Source organism: Malaclemys terrapin, chromosome 9 (assembly GCF_027887155.1).
Source record: "Malaclemys terrapin pileata isolate rMalTer1 chromosome 9, rMalTer1.hap1, whole genome shotgun sequence".
In the NCBI taxonomy this organism is placed as follows: Eukaryota; Metazoa; Chordata; order Testudines; family Emydidae; genus Malaclemys; species Malaclemys terrapin.
Window position 1 is genome coordinate 325,157 of NC_071513.1, and position 23,670 is coordinate 348,826.

The window sequence follows — 23,670 nt, forward strand, 5'->3', positions numbered from 1 at the left end:
TTAGATCAGTGTGCAAAGCACATTCGCTGCCTTTTCGTTCCTTTTTCTTTGACAGAATTTATTGAAAATATCAATTAATACAAACATTCCTGAATGAACAAAAGCAATTTCAGATAAAGTTGTTTGTAATGTCTAATAAAAGTGAGTTACAGGTAGTGTGTTGCGTTACAAGACTGCAGACTGGGTTGGAATTGTTTCTTACGGATCCTTTGAATAGAGCTGATGCGTGTTATTTTAGTTCCTGGGTTGTACAGGTCAAAGATCTAGTTTTTGGTCTGGGCAATACTCAATGAACAGGGGAATCAGATTTGATCCTGGTCTTTGTCTTGTCCTCTTCTCTAGAATATGCCCTTTTGTGTTTCCTTGCTGATTTGTTGCAATTATGATTCCTTAATGGTTGTGAACATGAAGTATGCTCTTGGGTACTTGTACAAAAGCAGTCAGCACACTATTACTTCTGCCTTCACTCTAACACTACAGACCAATGTCCATAAAAATGCCCTTGCTCTGCTATTTCTTCTTAGACCTGTTTAGGGGGCATCCACACTTTGCATTCAACAAAGGCCCCATTGGCAAGCTGACAGAAGTTTGAAAACTGCACTTAATGTGCATGAAATGCAGCACTTTGATGCCACCCCCTCTTTATAATGAAAGGGTGCTAAATCTTGATGCAGTCTTATTAAAGATGAGGCCATAGTCTATCTACATGACAGACTTGTCAGCTGTACTTTGCCATCTATCCTACATGATCCCATGCTCTGTAATTAGGCTAAAGGATAGATTAGGAAGAGTTACTGTAGGCTGATCTGGAATGCAATGACTTTCCTTTTGATGTGTGACCCTCTCTGTAGACTGTTGCCTCTACTTCAGTGTAGAAAAGCATTATAGTTCCTCTTTGCGCATCCTCTTCTATCTAAGCAGGTACGCCACACTCATCACCGTGGGGTCTGAGTGCCTCCTTTGGAAGATGAAAAATGTAATAAAGACAAAGCACAGGGGAACAGCAGGAGCTTGCCATCTTGTCTAAACCTACCTTTATGTGAGTAAGTGGTGACTTTTTTTTTTTTTTTTTTTTTTTTGGCAGATTTTATTATGGGCAAAGTGCTGATGTTGACAAAAGACTAGGTGGCCTGTAGGACTGGTGGACAAGCACAAAACAATGTTGGGGAGACAATCTCATCACCAAGCTTTCAGGGACTGGGTGTGGATACAACAGCATCTCCCATGGTTTGGCAGACTCTGCAGTACTGGGTTTACTGCCTGACACAGGAAAATTATGAGAAAGGAGTGAAGAAAGTAAAGAGATAACTACCAAGCAGAGGAGCAAAAACTTGAATGTGTGAGAAGGAAGAGTGAAATGGGGAGGGCCATGGTTGAAATCTTGACTAGGGGAAGGGAGAAATCCTGAATAAATCAGATATATCTTTTCTTTGTTGTATTCCATAGAACACAAGAAAGGAGATTCATCAGTGTCTCTTCCCTTGCAATCACAGACAACAGTGTGTGTGGGTACACTGACCTGCTCCAACAAATGTTAGAGATGGAAAAGATCTACCAGTTCATCCAGGTCTCCTAGTTCATCCCTTTACAGTATTATCTTGCCCTCACTCATTGTAAATTAATATTACAAGCAATGGGGTTTCCATCACTTTCCTTGAAATATTGTTCCACAGCCTGATACAATTTGCAGCCACCAAGCTTTCCTGGTATTCATCATCTTATTCCTTTGCAGCGTTGTCTCACTTTAGTGATTCATCTTCCTTTCTGGTGTTTATACTCTTCAAATATCTGTGGACATCTGCCTTCCACTCTTCCCCCTCTAGTCACTATTTATCAGTCAGACACGCAGCAGAGTATGGACTAGCTCTCTGCAGCTTGTGATAACGTTGGTCTCACAATAAACATCAAGAAGACAGAAGTGATATACCAGCCTGCACCAGGAAAGCCGTACGTAGAGCCTGCTATCACAGTGAATGACCAAACCCTCCAGGCAAAGGAAAGTTCACCTACCTCGGCAGTACACTGTCACAGTGCAAGTGTGGCCTTTGGCAGACTACGTGCAAATGTGTAGGAGCACAGAGGCATCAGTCAAACAAAACTGAATGTCTACAAAGCCATCTTGCTGCCAACTTTGATACATGCGAAACCTGGATAGTGTACAGACACCATGCTATGAAGCTGAATCACTTTCCTGTGGACTGTCTGAGGAAACTGATGAGGCGAAGATGGCAGGACAAGGTTCCAGATACTGAGGTTCTCCTACGGGCAGGCATTCCAAGCATCCACACTCTGTTGATGAAATCACAGATGAGATGGGCAGGCCATATCACCAGAATGTCAGATGAGTGACTGCCGAAGAAGAACTTTTATGGTGAGCTAAAGGAAGGAAAGCACTCTCAGGGAGGTCACAAGAAACATTTCAAAGACTCCCTCAAGTTGTCCTTAAGGCGTTTCAATATTGACCCAGAGTTTTGGGAAGCTCTGTTATGATTGTTCTACCTGGCAAAGTTTCATCCACACCGGAGCTACAGCCTATGAACAGAGAAGAACTGCTGAGGCAGAGCAGAAGCACCAACTAACAGCAGTATGTTCACTGTTAATCAAATAACCCATAGTGGCATCTCTTGTTCAGTGTGCCACAGACAGTTGAAAGCTCAAATTGTCCTGTCAGCTACTCATGTGTTCACAGAAACCAAACCAATCAGTGATGTTATGGTCCTCTTCGAACTAGAAAGACGAACAACATAATCTAAGTTATATTTCTTTGCCTCTTAGTCCCTCTAGCCCCTGGATATATATATATATTTTTTAATTCTTCTCTAATCTCCTTCCAGTTTATTGGCATCTTTCTGGTATGGCAATGACAAGAACTAAACATAATATTCCAGATCTGTGTGCTGCAAAATCTCCTCATCTGGTGCTTTACTCCCCATTCTTTATGGCTGTTGCTACTTACTTCAGCATGTTCACACTCCCCACAGGGGTAACTGATCTGAAATTGGGTCAACTTGATATTGGCAACCTAGTCTCATACAATTTTTCTAGTTTCCATACCCTGTTACCTAGCATTCTCCCAGATTGTGTTGCATGTAAGATCCCAATCAGAAAGAAACCTTTGTTTGGAGTTTGGTTTCTTCCTTTAAAGGAAAGCCCAAGGTTCTCTCTCTACATATGTACACTTAATATTATTAATTAAGTATTGTTGAGCTGAGTAACTACTTGCTGAGAAAGCGCTGCCAATCTAAAGGATCTAGCTTTACTCTCCATAGGCTCGGTTAGACACTCCTACTGGAATGGTACAGGGTTTTGGCACTACAGATACTCCCGCGATGGGAGCTGTAGGTTTATCCATCTGGATACGGATATCTTCAGGGTGGGTGCCAGCACTGCTAGTGTTTATGTAGCTGGCATAGTTTAGGCACTAGTCTGCTCAATATAAATTGTATGGCAATTCCCAGTAAGCTATGTCAGTCATCCCCCGTTGCTGTAAATTAATGAAGCTATGACCTGTCAAGTTTAGGTGAGGCCAACTATGGATGCTGAGTTGGGATTCTTGCCTCCCTCCTCCAAGAAAGCAGCAGGGGGAAGGCACCCTGTACGTGCAGCGCTAGCTGCATGACCATGTGGGACTTACGAAATGCAGCCCACAGCAGCTCTATATTGAAGAGTAGGCTGCTGCTGAAACAGGCGGGTGGGAAGAATGAGGCCATGTCTACACTATGGGTGCTATAGCCATGCTGCTGTAGCCCTGTCCTGTAGACACAGGGAACTGCAGCAATGGAAGGGGTTTTTCTGTCACTGAAAGAACTCCACCTCCCCAAGAGACGATAGCAATTGATGGCAGCATTCTGCCAGTGACCTAGCTGCATCTACACTGCTGGCTGGTTTGCCATAGCTACAGTTTTCATGGATATGGATTTTTCACACCCCCAACCACGATAGCTATGTCAACCTAAGTTTTAAGCATAGACCAGGCCTGATGCTTGCTGCTCTGTGTGCCCTTCAAACTGCAATAGAGGAGGGATCAGGAGCAATCTGTGCTGGAATGTGGCCTGGAATTAACAAAATCATAGTGTTGACCTTAAGCAGGAGCTCAAATGCTAGAATTACCTTTTTCCTCCACACCTTCATTTGAACTCCAAAACCACAGTTTAACCTGTGGCACTCCTTGCCAGAGGATGTTCTGAAGGCCAAGACTATAACAGGGTTCAAAAAAGAAATAGATAAGTTCACAGAGGACTGGTCCATGAATGGCTATTAGCTAGGGTGGGCAGGGATGCAAAACCATGCTCTGAAGTGTCCATAGCCTCTGTTTGCCTGAAGCTGGGAATGGACTACAGGGAATGGATCACTTGATGATTACCTGCTCTGTTCATTCCCTCTGGGGCACCTGGCATTGGCCAATCGGAAGACAGGATACTGGGCTGGATGGACCCTTGGTCTGACCCAGTATGGCCGTGCTTATGTTTTCCCCTACATGATTTACCCTTTTTTATTACTACTGGATCCTGAGCACAAGAGAAAATCAATCTTCCATCCTTTTGCAGTACTGTACCATAGAAGCTCTAGGGATAGAAATTCCATGCTTGAATAATAAGAGTATAGCAGTAGGACTATACTACTGACCAGGAGGGTGGTTGGGAAATGCTCAGGGAAATTAGAGAGGATATAAAAAAGAAAACTCAGTAATAATGGGCGATTTCAACTATTCCCCTACTGACTGAGAGTACGTCACCTCAGGATGGGATGCACAGATAAAATTTTTAGACACCATTAATGACTACTTCTTGGAGCGACTTGTCCTGGAATCCACAAGGGGACAGGCAAGTCTTGATTAGTCCTATATTGAACACAGGGTCTATCTAGTCCAAGAGGTGAATATAGCTGAACCGCTCAGTAACGGTGACCATAACGTAATTAAATTTAGCATCCTTATGAGGGGGAAAATACCAAAGAAGCCCACCACAGTAGCATTTAACTTCAGAGAGGGGAGTTACACAAAAATGAGGAAGTTAATTAAATGGAAATTGAAAGGAACAGTCACAAGAGTGAAATGTCTGCAAGCTGCATGGAAACTTTTAAAAAACACCATCACAGAGGTGTACTCCCAAATAATAAAAAAAAAGTAAGAGGACTAAAAAAAATACAACCATGACTAAACAGAGTAAAGATGCATTAGAGGCAAAAAGGCATCCTTTAAAAATTGGAAATCAAATCTTACTAAAGAAAATAGAAAGGAGCATAAACTCCAGCAAGCCAAGTATAATTAGGCAGGCCAAACAAGAATTTGAAGAGCAACTAGCAAAAGACTCAAAAACTGATAGCAAAAAAAATGTTTAAGTACATCAGAAGCAGGAAGCCTGCCAAACAATTAATGGGACCACTAGATGATCAAGGTGCTAAAGGAGCACTCAAGGAAGACAAGATGATTGCAAAGAAGCTAAATTAATTCTTTGCATCAGTCTTCACAGGTGAGGATGGGAGGGAGATTCCCACACCTGAGCCATTCTTTTTAGGTGACAAATCTGAGGAACTGTCCCTGATTGAGGTGTCACTAGAGGTGGTTTTGGAACAAATTAATAAATTAAACAGTAATAAGCCACCATGACCAGATGGTATGCACACAAGAGCTCTGAAGGAACTCAAATATGAAATTGCAGAATTGTGGTATGTAACCTATCACTAAAATCAGCTTCTGCACAGGATGACTGGAGGATAGCTAACATGATGCCAATGTTTTAAAAATGCTGCAGAGGTGATCCTGGCAAATACAGCCCAGTAAGCTAACTTTAATACTAGGCAAATGGGTTGAAACTATAGGAAAGAGCAGAAATATTAGACACATAGCTGAACACAGTATGTTGGGGAAGAGTCAACTTGGCTTTTGAAAAGGGAAATCACACCTCACCCATCTATTAGAATTTTTTGTGGTGGTCAACAAGCATGTGCACAAGGGTGATCCAGTGGATATAGTGTATTTCAATTTTCAGAAAGGCTGTGACAAGGTCCCTCATCAAAGGCCCTTAAGCAAAGTAAGCAGTCATGGGATAAGAGGGAAGGTTCTCTCATAGATCAGTAACTTGTTAAAAGACAGGAAACAAAGGGTAGGAATAAATGGTCAGTTTTATAATGGAGGAAGATAAATAGCGGTGTCTCCGAGGGATCTGTACTGGGCCCAAGGCTATTCAACATATTCATAAATGATCTGGAATAAGGGGTAAACAGTGAGGTGGCAAAGTTTGCAGACGATACAAAATTACTCAAGATAGTTAAGTCCAAAGCAGATTGCGAAGAGTTACAAAGGGATCTCACAGAACTGGGTGACTGGGCAACAAAATGGCAGATGAAATTCAATGTTGATAAATATAATCCCAACTATAGAAGGACTTGGACATTTGTATGGGTATCAAGAATATTCAGCATTAGAATAGTTAGTACAGTAGAACCTCAGAGTTACCAACGCCTCGGTAATGCAGGTTGTTCGTAACTCTGAACAAAACATTATGGCTGTTCTTTGTCAATGTTCAGTTGTAAACTTTTGAAAGTTTCAAAACTGTATTACTATGCAGAAGAAAAATGCTGCTTTCCCTTTTTTTTTTAGTAGTTTATGTTTAACACAGTACTGTACTGTATTTATTTTTTTTCCCTTTGTTTCTGCTGCTGCCCGATTACTTACTTCTGGTTCCAAATGAGGTTTGAGGTTGACTGGTCAGTTCATAACTCTGGTATTTGTAACTCCGAGGTTCTACTTTACTAACAAATTAACAAATTTAGGAAGGAAGGGATATTAAACCTCACGCTTCAGGGCTTAAGCCAATCTCTAACAAGGGGGAACAAGCAACGAACACATTAAAGAATATTTAGATAAGTTAGATGTAATATTTAGGATTATCTCTGAAAATTCATGGAGAAAGGGTGAGGTCCCAGAGGACTGGAGAAGGGTAAACACAGAATCTATCTTTAAAAATGGGGACAAAGAACCCAGGGAATAATAGTCAAGTCAGTCTAACTTCAGTACCTGGAAGGATACTGGAACAAATTATTAAACAAACAATTTGTCAGAGGATAACAGTGCTAAGGAATAGCCAACATGGATTTGTTGAGAACAAATTATGCCAAACCAACCTAATTTCCTTCTTTGACAGAGTTACTGGCTTAGTGGATAGAGGGGAAGCAGTACACATGATAAAAAGCAACAGAGGGTCCTGTGGCACCTTTAAGACTAACAGAAGTATTGGAGCATAAGCTTTCGTGGGTGAATGCCCACTTCATCAGACGCATCAGCTTGGGTCTGATGAAATGGGCATTCACCCACGAAAGCTTATGCTCCAATACTTCTGTTAGTCTTAAAGGTGCCACAGGACCCTCTGTTGCTTTTTACAGATTCAGACTAACACGGCTACCCCTCTGCTACAGTACACATGATGTATCTTGATTTTAACAAGGCTATTGTTACAGTCCCAAATGACATTCTCATAAGAAAACTAGGGAAATGTAGATGAAATTACAATAAAGTAGGAGCACAGTTAACTGAAAAAACAATATTCAAAAGGGTAGTTATCAATGGTTCACTGTCAAATTGGGATAATGTATATAATAGGGCCCCACGGGGGTCTGTCCTGGGTCTGGTACTATTTAGTATTTTCATGAATAACTTGGATAATGGAATGGAGAGTATACTTATAAAATATATGGATGACACCAAGCTGAGAAGGATTGCAAGCACTTTGGAAAACAGATTTAGAATTCAAAATGACCTTGACAAATTAGAGAATTGGTTTGAAATCAACAAGATGAAATTCAGTAAAGACAAATGCAAACTACTGAGCTTTAGGAAGGAAAAAAAAATCAAATGCTCAAATACAAAATGGGGAATAACTGGGTAGGCAGTAGTACTGCTGAAAGGATCTGGGGGTTACAGCAGATCACAAACTGAATGGGCCAAAAATGTGATTGTGACAGGTATGGCAATTTCCTGCAGTATCTTTGGGAGATCTTACTATATTAAGACTATGTATTATTGTGGGCCAGGAATCATACGTAATTCCATTGGAGAAAATGGCCACAGCTCCTCCAGGAACTAACACCACTAGGGGCGGTTTAGGGCAAATTCACTTCATTCGTAACACATCCAGAGAAGTACCACCACCTGGAGAGGCTTGCATATTCTCCAGAGACCAACAGACAAAGAAAGGACTTTTTAGATAAAAAGCCTGAGTTTAAACTGACTCAAGGCCTGCTTTCTGATCAAACAAATGGACAGGATCTTCTGTTCAAGGGGGACCGTAATCCTTCCTGGGAAGGACTTCGGCCTAGTGAGGTGAGGCCCCATAAGACTGAGGGGTGATTTCTGGTAAGGTTTTAGCATGCATATAGGAACTTTAATTGTTTTATGTTTTAGCCATGAGAAAAGAAGACTGAGGGAGAACCTGGTAAGAGTCTTCAAATATGTTAAAGGGCTGTTAGAAAGAGGACGCTGATCCATTGTTCTCCACGTCTACTGAAGATAGGACAAGTAGTAATCAGCATATCGCAGCCAGGCAGATTTAGTTTAGATATTAGGAAAATCTTTCTAACTATAAGGGTAATTAATCTCTGGACTAGGCTTCTATAGGAGACTGTGGCATCCCCACACCACTGGAGGTTTTGAGAACAGATTGGACAAACACCTGCCAAGGATGGTTTAGGTATCCTTGGTCCTGCCTCAGTGCAGGGGGAGGGACTTGAAGATCTCGAGGTCCTTGCCACCCTGCATTTACAGTGTTAGAGACCAGGAAAAAACCTGGTGTGTGTGGCTGGGCAGCTCATCCTACATACATGACTGCTGAGGGATTTTTCCACCTTCCCTCAAGCATCTGCCATTGGCCAACGTTGAAGAGAGGATACTGGACCAGCTCGGTTCTCAAACTGTGGGTCAGGACCCCAAAGTGGGTCATAACCCCATTTTAATGGGGTTGCCAGGGCTAGTGTTAGATTTGCTAGAGCCCAGGGCCAAAGCCCAAGGACTTCAGCCCTGGATGGCGGGGCTCAGGCTTCGGCTTCAGCCCTGGGCAGCGGGGCTCGGCCTACAGGGCCTCCGCGTCAGGTGGCAGGGCTCAGGTAGGTTCAGGCTTTGGTCCTCCCTCCTGGGATTGTGTAGTAATTTTTGTTGTCAGAGGGGGGTCAGGGTGCAATGAAGTTTGAAAACCCTGGGACGAAACTGGACCTTTGGTCTGGTTTAATATGGCAAGTCACATGGTAAAAGGCAGGCAGCAGAGGGAGAGGCCTCTAGTTTGCAACTGTAGCTTCTGACAGTTCATTATGGCATTGCTAGCACTAATAAGATCCTCACACTGCATCAGAGCTTTGAGGAACTAATGCTGCTTGGAAGGGGGAGGACGAGCAACCATTTCCTGTACCACACTGGGAAACAAGGTTAAGCTTTAGGACTCACAATCATTGTAGTCAGCATTCTGTGCCAAGAACAACGCTCCTGTTCCACAATAAGCCCTCCTTGAAGACTAATTTCCTGCCTGTTTTTCTCCCCACACTGGAAAAGGCACTCAGGGATTGAGGCACCTAATTCCCATTGAAATAATTACAGAATTGGGCATTTATCTTTGAAGATCCGGACCTAACTCTGACACTCTCTCTAGTACCTTAGCAGAGGGCTACTCTTGGCTTCATGCCAGCTACTCCTGCTGACTGTCAGGCTGACAGAGAGGTAAAGGTTGCGCCCAGCTAGGCCCAAGTCCAAATCTATCCCCTTCTGCCAGTAGCCATGGTTTCTCCTTGGCAGAGAGGTGCCAGGAAAATTCAAGATTAGTTTTAATATAAGTGGCCCACCTCCTCCAGCCAGAAAGCAGGGGGCTGGGTCTGAATTCAAAATAAAACAGGAGATCATGCTGAATGGGCAGAGTATGATTAGCTGTGACCAACACCTGTGGCAGAGCCTGCTGTGAACCTGACTGCTTGGGAATTGAAAACAAGGCTTATTTATTCTGTAGTCATTAAATCTGTATAACAGCAGAAATAGTATCATTAACCCCATTTTCCTCAATTATAATCAGATTCTCTTGTGAAAAGAGACACCAAAAACATGGAAAATTTGTCTGGGTGGGAAACAAGGGCAATGGTCTTTATTGCTTAACAGGCGGGAGTTAATGCAGATGGTGAGTGCAGATATTTTACTGAGAAACAGGTTACTGCATAATTAAGTTTAGTATCAGAAGAGAGGGTAACTCACCTCACAAGGTACTGAAAGTTGACAGCCCAATGCCCCAAGGCTGCACACTAAGTGCAGTAATATTGAAAATACTAACAATCATAAAAGGGATGGCAGTGATGGCAGCAATATTTGCAGATGAAAGTTATTTAAGTTAGTCAAGTCCAGAGATGATGGAGGAACTTTACAGGTTCTAACTTACGTTAGTGGGCAACACAATGACAGATGAAGTTCAACATTGATAAATACGAGAGAGAGAGTGTGTAAGTAAAATGAACTACTCATAACTCTAACTAAATTAACTCTAGTATCAACTCAGGAAAGGACCTGGGCATCCCTCTGGCCAGCTCAATGAAGACAACTGCCTTTCTGAATCAGACCCATAGTCCACCCCATCCAATATCTTGTCCCTGACTGTGGCCAGCACCAGGTGCTTCCAAAGAAGCTGCAAGAAACACCACATTAAGCAGATCTGGGATGATCAGCACCCCCTTAAATCAAATCCCTTTTCTTAAAGATATGTTTCAGGCCTTAAGCCAAAGGTTTAATATCTCTTTCAAGATTGTTAACTATTGTAATGACAGATATCTCTATAAATGACCAATACCGTTTTAAGTCTTCCTAATTTTTTGGCCTCAATGACACCCTGTGACAATGAGTTCTACAGTAATTGTTGTGAGAAGACCTCTACTCAACATCACTGTGGTAGGGGAGGGAAAAAAAAGGCTGCATGAAGAAGGGGATAGAGAATAATACACAAGAAATGTTATAAAAATGTATGGTTCATCTGGATTCTGTGCAGTTCTGGTCATCCCATCTCACTAAGTATATTGCAGAGGGTTCAGAGATAAGGGATGAGAATGATTAGGAGCCTAGAAATGCTCTGACATGTAGAGACATTGGAAAGACTGGGCTTAACTTAGAAAGGAGACAAATAAGAGGGGACATGATAAAAGCATATAAAACAATGGTCCAGGGAAGGTACATAGGACTAACAGCAGTTCCTAGTCTCACAACACAAGAACAAGAGGACATTCAATTACGTTTAAAAGTGGTAAACTCAAAACTGAAAATACTTTTTTCACACAACAGGTAATTAGACAAACTCACTACCACAGGATGTTGTTGAGGCCACGAATTTAGGAAGATTCAAAGAGGGACTGAACATTTATATGGATAAAAATATCTAAAATTATATTAGTTAATGCTAACAAAAAGGCCTAAGAAGGGATTTAAGCCATATGTTTCAATGCTTAAACCAATCTCTAACAATCAGGGGCTAAGAGGAGACTTTCATGGAGACACATTATCCTACATATGCATATTGTGAGGTTTCTTACACCTTCCTCTGAAGCGTCTGGTGTTGATCACTGTCTGAGATAAGACACAGGACTAGATGAACTATGAATCTGATCCAGTACGGCATTTCTATACAAAAACAACAGTTTGGCTGCGGCCTAAAGTAAAAAAAAAAAAAAAAAGAAGTCATATGAGTGGCTGGAGTATATTTAAAATTGCCTCTTAAGAGACAGAGTTTGCATAGCTTTGGTGGGAAGGGGGGGAAATACTTGGCTAAGTCGAGACAGGCAGCAGTTTATTAGGGTTTTTTTAAAAGGCATTCTTTCAAGAGGACAACCTGGAAATCTTCCTTCAAAAAATTAAAATCAGTCAGGACCCAAACTATGGCAAGGTGTAAAAACAAGAAGCCAAAAACATTAAGTTAAAAAATAAAACCTCTTAAATTTAGGGGAAGCAAGGCTGCACATGTGCCTACAGGTACCCCCATAAACCAGAGAATGAGGGACATTAACAAAGAATGGTACTGTAGCAGAGAAAATAAGCAAACTTACTGTAGAAGCCAACAAGGAAATGCTTATTCCAAAACAACTTTTTTTATAGCTGAAAAATTTTCTGAATCAAGGGGCACAATCACCAAGAACATCTAGTATTGAGCCCAAGATTCTGAAGAAGATAAAACGTAATAGCTGTACTAGTAAGAGATGTGATATCCTTAAACAGCAGCTGTCTTAGGAGACCGGAAAGATGACGAGATACGGTTTGTACATAGTACAGAGCCAAGGGAAATAATTGGCATCAGCTGGGCAAATCTCAGCTCAGTTCTAACAGCTGAATGAAGGCTACAAGAGCACAATGTGTGGATAACATGAGTTGGTCAAACCAGCACACTTGTAGGAGTTCTTTGAAAAGTTAATCAATCAGCAGATAACGGTAACATGGGGCAGGTTAACTTACATGACTTTTAAAAAGCTGGTAAGTCTTTTATGAGATGCACTTTAAGGAAAAAACCACCACAACATAATGGGAAATATAGTATCAGATTTAAGTCATAGGAAATGCTGTCACTGTGAATGGCTGCCCCTCAATTTCTTCCCAGAAGAGAGGGGGTCCTGGAGTTCAGTACTAGGTTTCCTGCCTACCTACTCAAGCAGGGGAACATGGTGCCTGGATTCTTGGCTCACCTTTCCTCCCTACCCACTCTTAAAAGCCGAGTGCTGCAGTGTTGATCAGGGCTCATCTCTGTGCAGGAAGGAGCTGACCACCAGGGGACCACGTCCATAACATCTTCCTAGGCTAGGTCTACACTACCCGCCTGAATCGGTGGGTAGAAATCGACCTCTCGGGGATCGATTTATCGCGTCCCAACGATCCCCGAATCGACGCTCTTACTCCACCAGCGGAGGTGGGAGTAAGCGCCGTCGACAGAAAGCCGCAGAAGTCGATTTTGCCGCCGTCCTCACAGCGGGGTAAGTCGGCTGCGATACGTCGAATTCAGCTACGCTATTCACGTAGCTGAATTTGCGTATCTTAAATCGACTCCCCCCTGTAGTGTAGATGTACCCCTAGAAGCATAAAATAGCTCAACTTGGTTCCCTCTGGGTCCAGTATGGAGACCATTTCCTTAACCCTTTCCACTCTGGAGGACATAAAAGAAACTGGTTTTCAGCCAGATCTGTAAGCACAACATGGGTCTCGCTGGAGTGATGTTGATGGACAGTGAGAAGCATTTTGAGGATCTGGTGAACTCTGCCCACTTGCTCACATGATGGCAAATACCAGTGCTGGCAATCTGGGAATCTTACCAGACCTCATTGTTCTTGGAGTCCCAGGTAGCAGCAGAGTACAGAAATATATCTTTACCTTGTTAGTGGCCAAAAGACTATATTTTCCCTCTCAATTCAGTCATCTTTATCATCTCTCTAGGCTACATTGCTGCACTATGCTCGTGGCAGGGCTAGTGCTGATGGACACACAGAAATGAAGGTTACTTACCAGGTGCTGAAGTTCTTCGCACAGCCTTTGCAAATTCACACTTGTGGGATTAAGGTGCCTGCATTGCAAGCTTCTGGAGAGCAGCGTCCATCCCAGAGCCGCTCTCTCCTCCCTCCCAGTGTGGCTCTGAGAGTGTAAGGGGGAGTGGCCAGTTTCATCTAGTAATTAAGGAATTTTTACCCTCAGACCATGGTGAAAGTGGGCAGGTAGTGCCAATGTGCAGAGTTCATCTAAAGGAACTGCCTGAATGAAAATCAGCTCTGGGTGCCAGGTCTAAAACGTTAGACCTTCCTCTTCCTGAGACCAAGCCTCCGTGAGGGGGGGAAAAGCTACATCACTTCCTAAACTTTTTGGCTGCCTCACCCAGAAGGTGAATGTGCCCTGCCCGGGTGATTTATGTAACACTTGACAATTGCATTGCCCTTAGAATCTGAAGGCATCCTTCAGCAGAAGCAGGAATTCCTTGCAGGCTAGACCCACTCTAGATAATTATGTGATGACTGGTCTCCTCCTGCTGAGGTCCAGGGATTATGAACTGATGCAGGTGAGGCCTCCATACTAGATGATCAGCAAGAACAAAAAGAATCCTGACAATGGTATTGGTCCATTACTAGATTGAAATGGCAGAGTTACCAACAATAATGCAGAAAAGGCAGAGGTGTTCAATAAATATTTGTTCTGTATTTGGGAAAAACTGATGATTGTAGTCATACCATATAACACTCATTCCATTCCACTAGTATCTCTGGAGACTGTACACAGAAACTACTAAGGTTAGACATTTTTAAATCAGCAAGTCCAGTTAACTTGCATCCAAGAATTTTTAAAAGAGCTGACGGAGAGGCTCGCTGGACTGTTAATGTCGAGCACTGGGGAAGCTCCAGAAGACTGTAAGAAAGCAAGTGTTATACCAATATTTAAAAAGGATAAACTGAATGACCTAGGTAATTACAGATCTGTCAGCCTGACATCAATTCCAGGCAACATAATGGAACAGCTGATGCAGTACTCAATTAGTAAAGAAAGGAGGGTAAAATAATTAATGCAAATCAACATGGGTGTATGGAAAATAGATTCTGTCAAGCTAACTGAATTTTCTTTTAATGAGATTATAAATTTAGTTGATAAAAGTAGTAGTGCTGATGTTATACACTTAAGACTTCTGTAGGGTGTTTAACTAGGTAACATTTTGATCAAAAAAGCAGAATGATATAAAATTAACACAGCACATACTAAATGGATTTAAAACTGGCTAACTGATAGGTCTCAAAATATAATTGGAAATGGGGAATCATCATGAAGTGGGTGTTTCTAGAGGGGTCCTGCCAGAATTGGTTCTTGGCCCAACACTGTTTAACATTTTTTATTAATGACCTAGAAGAAAACAAAATCATCACTCAGTTTGTAGATGACCAAAAACTGGGGGGAAATGGTAATTAATGAAGAGGACAAGTCACTGATTCACAGCAGCCTGGATCACTTGGTAAACTGGGCACAAGCAAACAATATGCTTTTTAATATGGCTAAATGCAACTGCCTAGAGCTAGGAACAAAGAACGTAACCCATACTTATAAAATGGGGGACTCTATCCTGGGAAGTAGTGATTGAAAACATTTTGTGGGTCGTGGTGGATAACCAGCTGAACATGAGCTCACAGTGCAACACTGTGGCAAAAAGAGCTAATGCCATCCTGGGATGCATACACAGAGGAATCTAGAGTAGAAGTTATTTTACTTCTGTATTTGAAACTGGTACAACTGCACATGCCTATCATGTGAGCGAAACCAATCACCATGCTCTGGAATGAACTCACACAGGAAATTGAAAAAAGACAAAAACCCCATCACCTGCAGGTGAACACTTTTCACAAAAGGATCATTCTATATCTGATGTACCAGTCCTCATCCTGAGAGGAAACCTGCATAGCATTTTCAAAAGACAAGCCTGGGAGCTTAAATTTATTATTTAGCTAGACACTAAAAATCATGGATTGAACAGAGACACTGGATTTATGGCTTCTTACAACTTTCTGTTACTCATTAACCCACCCTTCTGCCCCTTTTGGTCCTATGACTGCAGAGCTGTTAATGGTCCAGTCTACCTTGAATGGTCCCTTACAATATGTGCTATCTCTTCCACCTTGCATTTTGTTGCTATGCTGGAAATACCTTTCCAAGACCTGAAGAACAGCTCTGTGTGGATTGTCTCTGTCACACACAGAAGTTGGTCCAATAAAAGATATTGCTTCACCCAACTTGTCTAATTTCTCTCTACAACTGCATTGCATACTGGAATACTGTGTACAGTTCTGGTGTCCACAATTCAAGAAAGATATTGATAAACTGGAGAGGGTTTAGAGAATAGCCATGAGAATGATTAAAGGATTAGAAAATATGCATTATAGTAATAGACTCAGGGAGCTCAGCCTACTTAGCTAAACAAAGAAGGTTAAGGAGTGACTTGATTACAGACTATAAGTATCTGCACGGGGAACAAATATTTGATAATGGGCTTGTCAGTCTAGAAAGGAAAGGTGTAACACAACCCAATAGCTGGAAGTTGAAGCCAGACAAATTCAGACTAGAAATAAGGTGTACATTTTTGACAATGTCAGTAATTAATCATTGGAACAATTTACCAAGGGTGACAGTGGTGTCTCTGTCATTAACAATTTTTAAATCAAGGTTGGATGTTTTTCTAAAAGTTCTGGTCTTGGAATTATTTTGGGGAAGTTCTATGGCCTGTTATACAGGAAGTCAGACTAGATCACATTGGTTTCTTCTGGCCTTGGAATTTATGAATCTGCAAAGTCTGCAATTATGTATCTGCTAGTAATCTTGAAAAGTATGCTCTGTTCTTACGCACACAGGTTGAGTTTGGCTTGTCAGAAGAAAAAACAAAAATCCTTCTCTAAAGTCCTGCTCCTTGGATGGCCTCTTAATAAAAGCCATTTCTTTCAGCATAAGTTAACAATGTAAGCCCAGCTGCAGCATCTCCAGCCACCCTTATTTTGAGTGGTCAGCAGCAGAGAGACCCCTAATGAAACAAAATTTCATCAGCATCCAGCATGAGCTCCGAAGTCATCCTGTCCTTAACATCCCGCCTAATGCACAGCAGCCTTGGAAATTATCCAACAACTGGTCTCTGCTGCCGTTTCTTCTCAGTGAAGTGCATAACAATCCCTTGTTACTGATTTTCCTGACAGTTCCCTAGTCTGCTCCCCACCTTGCTTTAAAAGGAATTCAAATGAGAATAAAGCTCTCTCAGAAACATACATACCACAGAGAGGAGTTTTGGCTTCTAGTTGCGTAGCTGCCAGTGGATGTTTCCTTCTAATTTCCACGACGGGGCTGGCTTGCGAGTAAGATGAACTTTGAGCAGTGCTAAGTCCCCCTTTCCCTGCCATCCTCTCACACCCTGTTTTTGTTCCTGTACTCTTAGAAAAAGGTTAGCCAGTCTAGCCCTTATCTTACATTATTACTGTGGTGAAGGAAAATGTCACAACAGCGGACTCCACTGCTTGAGCAGTCCCCGTTTTCCTAAGACTTCTTTTCCTGCTTCTGCAGTTCAGTAGGCAAACAAGCAGAGAAGCAGCATAGCAGAAGTTATCAGATTACCTAGACATTTCATCTTGCCTTTGCCACACACACTGTGAAGTTAGAAACTCTAGGTGTTGATCACACCACACGGTACCCGTTTCAGCCCTATGCAGAGAGGTGGGACAGATCAGCTGTAACTAAGACACAAGACCCTACTGTCCCATCAGTAGGGTGTAGAGGAAAGATTAGGCAGCTTTCCAGCCAACTCAACTACACAGCATTGCAGGACCTCAAATACCTACCAAGCCAAGGTAACCCAAAGAGAAACCAGTGACAAAACTACTGCATCAGTTCAAATAAAAACATCTTAGCAGCACATGATGTAGCTGCAGAACCCACTCTCTCTACTATGGTTAGAAACGGGAATTGCCCTATTAGATCAGCTCAGAGGGCTATCTAGTCCAGTACCAGGTGTTTTGGAGAAAGGAGCAAGAAGCACTGCAATAATGGTTATGGAATAGCCTGAGGCAGGAAAGACTTCTTGCTAGCCACCCCATTAATGGAGGTTGGTTTATATCCTGAAACAACATACCCTTGGAATTCTGTGATTAGTTAAGTAGGTTTATCATAAATTTCAAGCTTCTACTTACTGAAGCAAAATCATTGCAAACAGTGTACTGGCACTCGAGACAATACAGTTTCAATCTCCTGCCCCCATTAGGGCTAGGCATTTGGAACTGTTCTGATTTGATCTCCCTTCTTATTTAACAGCTCTGGCAAGTTACACATGGTCTCATGTTGCTCACTCACCTTCTCCCCTGCAAAAAGTATCCCTTGCTGAAGCAACCTGTTTGCTTCCCAGACAGCAAAACGGAGCAAGGAGCTTGAGACTTCAGGATACAGCATCTCAAAATACTCATATTTCTAGTTTCCACCACATCTTAATAAGAGAAAAAGCTTCTACTAGCTCTGTATTGGATGCAGGAATACGAGTTCTGGTGAAGTGGAAATAGGAAGAGCAGAAGAGTCTGAAAAGATCTGAAAGGCACAAACCTCAGTGAATTACCCGAGCATAGCCCCTGAAGTTGAGATTGGAAGGCTCCAACCAACTCAAAGTTCTATAAATAAAATGCCATCTACGACAAGGATAATGCTGTTGGAGAACTCTCAAGGGTTAGACAATTTCTGCACGTTGTGGATGAGGACAGCAATGCAATTTTGCTCCAATGACTGGGGCTTCATGTGCCTCAGTCTGCATGTACCCAGAAGCTTTATTCAGGAACAGAAGAGACTGCACACAAGATAAAAAAAGGCTTAAAATCCACTTTAATAATGCATTCCTGTAACATTCCTCAGACAAACTCAAACTTGTTAGTGGGACGATTACAGCTCGTGTTCAAACAATTTACACTAAACGAAAATCTTGTAGTAGTTCTACACAATAGACAAGCAAGATTAAGGTTATACAAACAATAGTTTCAGTTAAGTCTTCAGCATGAGATACAGTATCTTTGTCCAATAGATTGTACTTTACTACCAGTAAAAATAAACAGCGGTACAACACATATCAAAGATCCATTCAATCAAGAGCCTTCCAGCCATTCAGGCTGCACATGACGGTCCACTACTTTAAAGAAATAAATGGTCCAGGGAAAAAGTAAAAACTACAAGATAAAAAACATAAAACCCTCCTGGTTTCACTACATGATGGGTCATTTGGAGCTATATAAATTTACAGAGCCGCTGAGGGCTGCAAAAGATCCAAGTGCTGCCTTAGTTCTCCAGAGACTTGCCCGTGCTCTCAAAGGAGCCGTACTGGACGAATGCTAATACTCCAATTGTATCTAAGTTAGTCTCAGGACTGCAGCTGCATGTAGGAAACATGGAATGGTAAAGGCATCAGGGTTCTATCGGGTCTTACTTTTACTGCACAGCTACTGAAGCCTCCCAGAATCCACTTTTCACATTGAAATTATAGGAATGCACCATATTAAATTTACTAAAACCTTTACCAGTCAGACTGCACTCCCCTTTTCCTAGAGTGGCTTTGCCAAAGCAGGCCCTAATTAAAACTACCATGAACAGTCACCCCCAAGTAGAACCCTATGTGGCCTGCCAAGATTCCTTTCCTCTTTGGGGGGTTGGTAGGGGGTAGCTTAATCCTGTTAGTATCGACGACGTTTGTTAGGGCCAAAGTCCCCCCCAGGATTTCCTCTGTTGAAGCCAGGCGGGTTTCCTCCCATAGCTCCAAGTCCTTCCATTGCGCTGCCCTGGCCAAAGCGATCAGTGGGCGGTGGCGGTGTCTTGTACAGGGCGAGAGCGCAGAAGAGGCAGAAAGGAGAAAAGACTTAAGTTAGAAGCAATTCCAGTCCACCTGGGTCTGATCAGGACTCCGCAGAACCAAGTGACAACCAACTCAAGTCATTAAGTAACTGGAAAGCAGCGAGTTCAGAATCTTCCCTATTCTATGAATATAGAGCAAACTCTTAATTCCAGATTTACTGAGGGGAGTGCCCCAAACCAAGACTGGACTGACAGGGATGTGATCTCAGATAACTAAGTACCACAGAAACAAAGTCAGCGTCCCCACAGAATTCAGGGCCAAGCATACTGGAAAATAGCCGCACAAACCCATAGACTAATGCCCTATAGTGGACTGTCTGAGTAATGCAATCTGGGATCCTGAGAATTTCACAATTCCACCATACTCCCCCAAACCGAACACCATTCCTGGACACCCAGCCCCAATCATCATTCAAACTACAAATGGGGGTGATCAAGGGTTTGGAACCCTGACATGCTGCCAGTGTTGCTGAGGATTTTACACAACTAGGGGTAGTAAAATGGCAGCCCCCCCCCTTGTACTCTCCACGCAGAAAAGAAAGGGTCTGGAACAGCCTTGCTCTTGCCCTGCAGGCCACGTTCTCACAGGCCCTACTTGAGGGAAGGATTGGAACCACTGTCAGTGCCAGGAATGGGTGAATGCAGGACCTGCACCGTATCAGACCAAGCAGCTGCTCTGGGACACAGGGCTCCATTAACTCCCAGCACCAACATGGAGCCAGTATAAGCAGGGTTGGCTTCCAAAGCAGCCTATAAAAGCCTCCTGGCCTCTAGAAGTCCCCCCCCACACACACACACACACACTCACAAGAGACAATATTTGTTCTCCTTTTCAACAGTGTGGCTAGACTCCCCTCCTTTCACTCTCTTGCCTATCCCTTTCACATTTCCCCCTCACTGAATCCATCCTCTCCCCATCATCCAATCCACCAATCTCCCTGCCCCTTTACCCACACAAACTTGGTCACCACTTGAAACACTAATGTTATCACAAGAGAACTGAAGACGTCTCAGATAATAATATATGCTACATTGGCAACTAGAGCAACTGCATGACCTTATTGGTAACCTTTGTCCTCTCCCTCCCCCTGGCCTGCCTACCCCAATGGTCACTAGTCTACAGCTTAGACTGTAAGCTTTCTAAAGCAGAGTCTCTCTTATTTGGTATGCAAAATACCTAGAACTCTTTAGACACCAAATATTTATTCAGCTGCTATGCTCATGCTGCAGATGTGATACTGTGCCTCAGGCAAGAGCAGAGCTCTGTGGAGCAAATGGGAGAGAAATATGGAGGGAAGACATGGCCCGTTCTGAAGCTGGCTACAAGGCTTTAATGTGACATCACTGGAGATTATCAAAACCAGATTCTTTACAAGCTAATCTAGTTCAACCCTCTTAAGAGTCATCACCATTCCCACTCCATTACCTTCCTAAGACTAAATTACTCACACAAACTTTGTTAAACTAAAGAAACCCCAAACATCTGAAAGCTTAGAATTGAAGTGAAGACATGCAACAACCTTAACTTTGCCTCTACAGCAACCTAGCTTTCATATCTTTGTTCCTTGCATCATTTTTATAAAGGCTTTAAGTAGTCCACATACAATGGCTGTGGCTATCTTATTAGGCAAATATACTGCCTTCATAAAACTTGCAGATGTAGTATCAAAAATATGCACCAACAAGCACTGGTTTTATATATGGTTTCATACTCGCCTACTTGGTGGTCCAGTGAATCTTAAAGAGTGGAGGAATAGCTATATTTAGTATTCTGTTTGTTCAGTTAGAATTCAAAAAGTGAATATATGGACAGGTTTCATTATGTGTGGACATAAAGGCAAAAGTTGGTATAGCCACTGCCTGATTCAGAGTAAAGCATTCAAGTTTGTGGTGACTGCTGAGGTAAAATGTGTGGATGGACGACTGCCTGATTTGCTTTTCTTGTGGCCTTGTTGCTGAAGCACAGTTTGGCTGCGGGTTTCTTTTAAGCAGAGCCTTAATTCTGGATTTCTAATTCATGGAATTTTTAACCTTCTGGTACTGATAGATATTCAGCATTAAGAGTTTTTATCCTGACATTTCCTTTGGGTTTTTGCATTTTTAAACAGCTTAAAATGATACTGATGGAAAGCAAGGAGCAGGATACCTGAAGAGCTCCTAAACTTTATAGAGCATTTAGGGAGAGGCGGGGAGGAGAAACGTCAAATAACTATGAGAGGCTATGAAGCCCCAATGATCCCTCCATTTATTTCCACTTACAGGGAAGTGCGGGGAAGAAAATGAAAATTCCCCAGCATCCACTGCAGAGGAAAGACACCAGTGGAAAGGACAAAAGGAGATACTGCCATAGTCAAGATAGTGCATTCACAAAATTGACTGCTGGTGATGGGGGGGGGGGGGGGGGTTGTGTGTCTCTTTTCTCCCAATTCTTCCTCCCCATCTCAAAACTGTCACAACGAAAAGCCTCCATTAACCATGGTTTTTCCATTTTGAAGGCTCTTTGCAAGGAAAAGTTACCATTTAGGCAGGGAAAAATAAGCAAACATAGGTCTCCAGTCATTCTGTGCCCTTTAATGGTCAGACTTTCAGAAGAGCTCAGCAACCCACACTGTTCTCACTTTAGGGGGATTCTCCATTGTTCTCAATGGGAACTGCTAGGTAGACAGCTCTTGAAAATTTGAACCACATAGTCTGCCAGAACCCAGATCCCCAATTCAGTGAAGTTTCCCAAATATTCCGTTCCTCACGTAAAAGATCTGTCACATGCAAAAACGGTTACTGAGATCTTTCAAATACATTTTAGGGCAAGTTATTTTTGAGGTACAATATGACAGAAAAGTGTTAGGAATTCTGATTGAGTCACCTCAGATTGGGGCAGCAAGTTCCATGCTGGCCACATATCATATATGAACAATGACCTCTGAGGATTTGAGAGGGGGCCAAAAAGCAGGTCTATGATGTAAAGCAAGTTTCAGCCTTAGCAACAGAAGCTACTGAGTCTCCATAGCTAGCCCCACACTGTACTCTTTAAAACTGTTCAAAAGAGAGTAGCTAGAAAAATAATGCTGCAGATACATTACCATTCCCATGGCTCCATCAGGCATCATAGCTCCAGGACCAGCTGCAGGAGGTGCACCGGCGGGGACAGTGGTGGCACCCATAGCCCCTCTATTGTTCATACCTATGGCACCTGAAAGAGAGATCTGAAGAATATTCCTGGCAGAGACATAAGGGAATTGGGGGACACGTCTCATAGTAGTGAGACAAGACCTACGCAAGCTTCCTGCTTTGTTCTATCCCAGAGAGGGAGTCCTAAATGCATGGCAGCCTGACTGGTTATCAGATAATGGTGAACCAAGCCTAACTACCCTTGCAGTCAAAACTCAAATCAACCCAAAAAGCACAGATAGCTGACGGCCATAAAGATCACATTTCAACATCTATTAATCATCCAATACACCTTTTTTCACTGATTTCTGCCCAAGTAGCCTAAAACTGAAGATTGTGAACTAGAAATAGGGAAATACAATCAATGAGTTATACTTATTACCCATCTGACCTTTTTGTTTGCTGAGCTCTGCATCTCTCTGCATGTTTTACCTATTCCTAAAGTAGACACAAGTCTCCTTGGGAAATCTTAATTCCACTTGGACTCTACCTACAATTTCACCTGAAATTTCTGCTTACTGAGCTAAGCCCTCTGCAGACATACCTTTCCACCTAAAGTAATTTCATTACTGTATCCACCAAATACTTCTCACTTTGATTGCTGTGAACTGTCACATGCTTTAAAGACTACTTTATATAAACTTAAGAGAACAGACATCATTGGTAAGTTATTTACAGCAAGTTTTAAGTGTACTAAATATGGAATTAGCAAAATGAAACAGTCCAAGAGCGGGTCAAGTGTCTGCAGACAGGGGAACTGAACATGCATAGAAACAGAGCAGACAGATAACCACAGGCAGCTCTTACCTCCCATGCCCATCTGTCCCATGCGCATATCCGGTGGCTCCCTCTGAAAGAGAGACTTATTTCACACCACATCCTTTAAGACATTGTCTAATACAACCCAGAGAGTTTCAATAGACTATCATTGAAGACTGGATAGAAAAGTCACTCTCTAGGAAAAGTTGCAAAGGAAAATGAACCATCCACCCCACTATTCACTGCTGAACAAATAAGATCTCAATTTAAAGGTATAATTCTGCAGGATAGTTAGCCACCTGCACTGTGAAACATCTAACAGAAGCAAAGCACTGTGCAATTTTAAAGCACAAGTGTTGGTATAC

The 23,670-nt window shown here is 42.4% G+C and overlaps 1 protein-coding gene across 3 annotated transcripts in view; it reads right to left on the bottom strand.

Annotated features, from left to right (window-relative positions):
- Positions 1 to 23,670, bottom strand: part of NONO (non-POU domain containing octamer binding) — a 46,603-nt gene that overhangs the window by 4,539 nt on the left and 18,394 nt on the right. For 2 of the 3 annotated variants that reach the window (XM_054040087.1, XM_054040086.1), the window contains exons 9-11: positions 23,354 to 23,396; positions 22,459 to 22,568; positions 18,344 to 19,338 (exon numbers count right to left, since the gene is read on the bottom strand). In XM_054040087.1, coding sequence (XP_053896062.1) covers positions 19,201 to 19,338; positions 22,459 to 22,568; positions 23,354 to 23,396 — 291 coding nt within the window. In that variant the 3' untranslated portion in view covers positions 18,344 to 19,200. Of the gene's footprint in view, positions 1 to 18,343; positions 19,339 to 22,458; positions 22,569 to 23,353; positions 23,397 to 23,670 lie in introns of those variants that run through there. The other variant, XM_054040088.1, reaches the window with a different exon arrangement.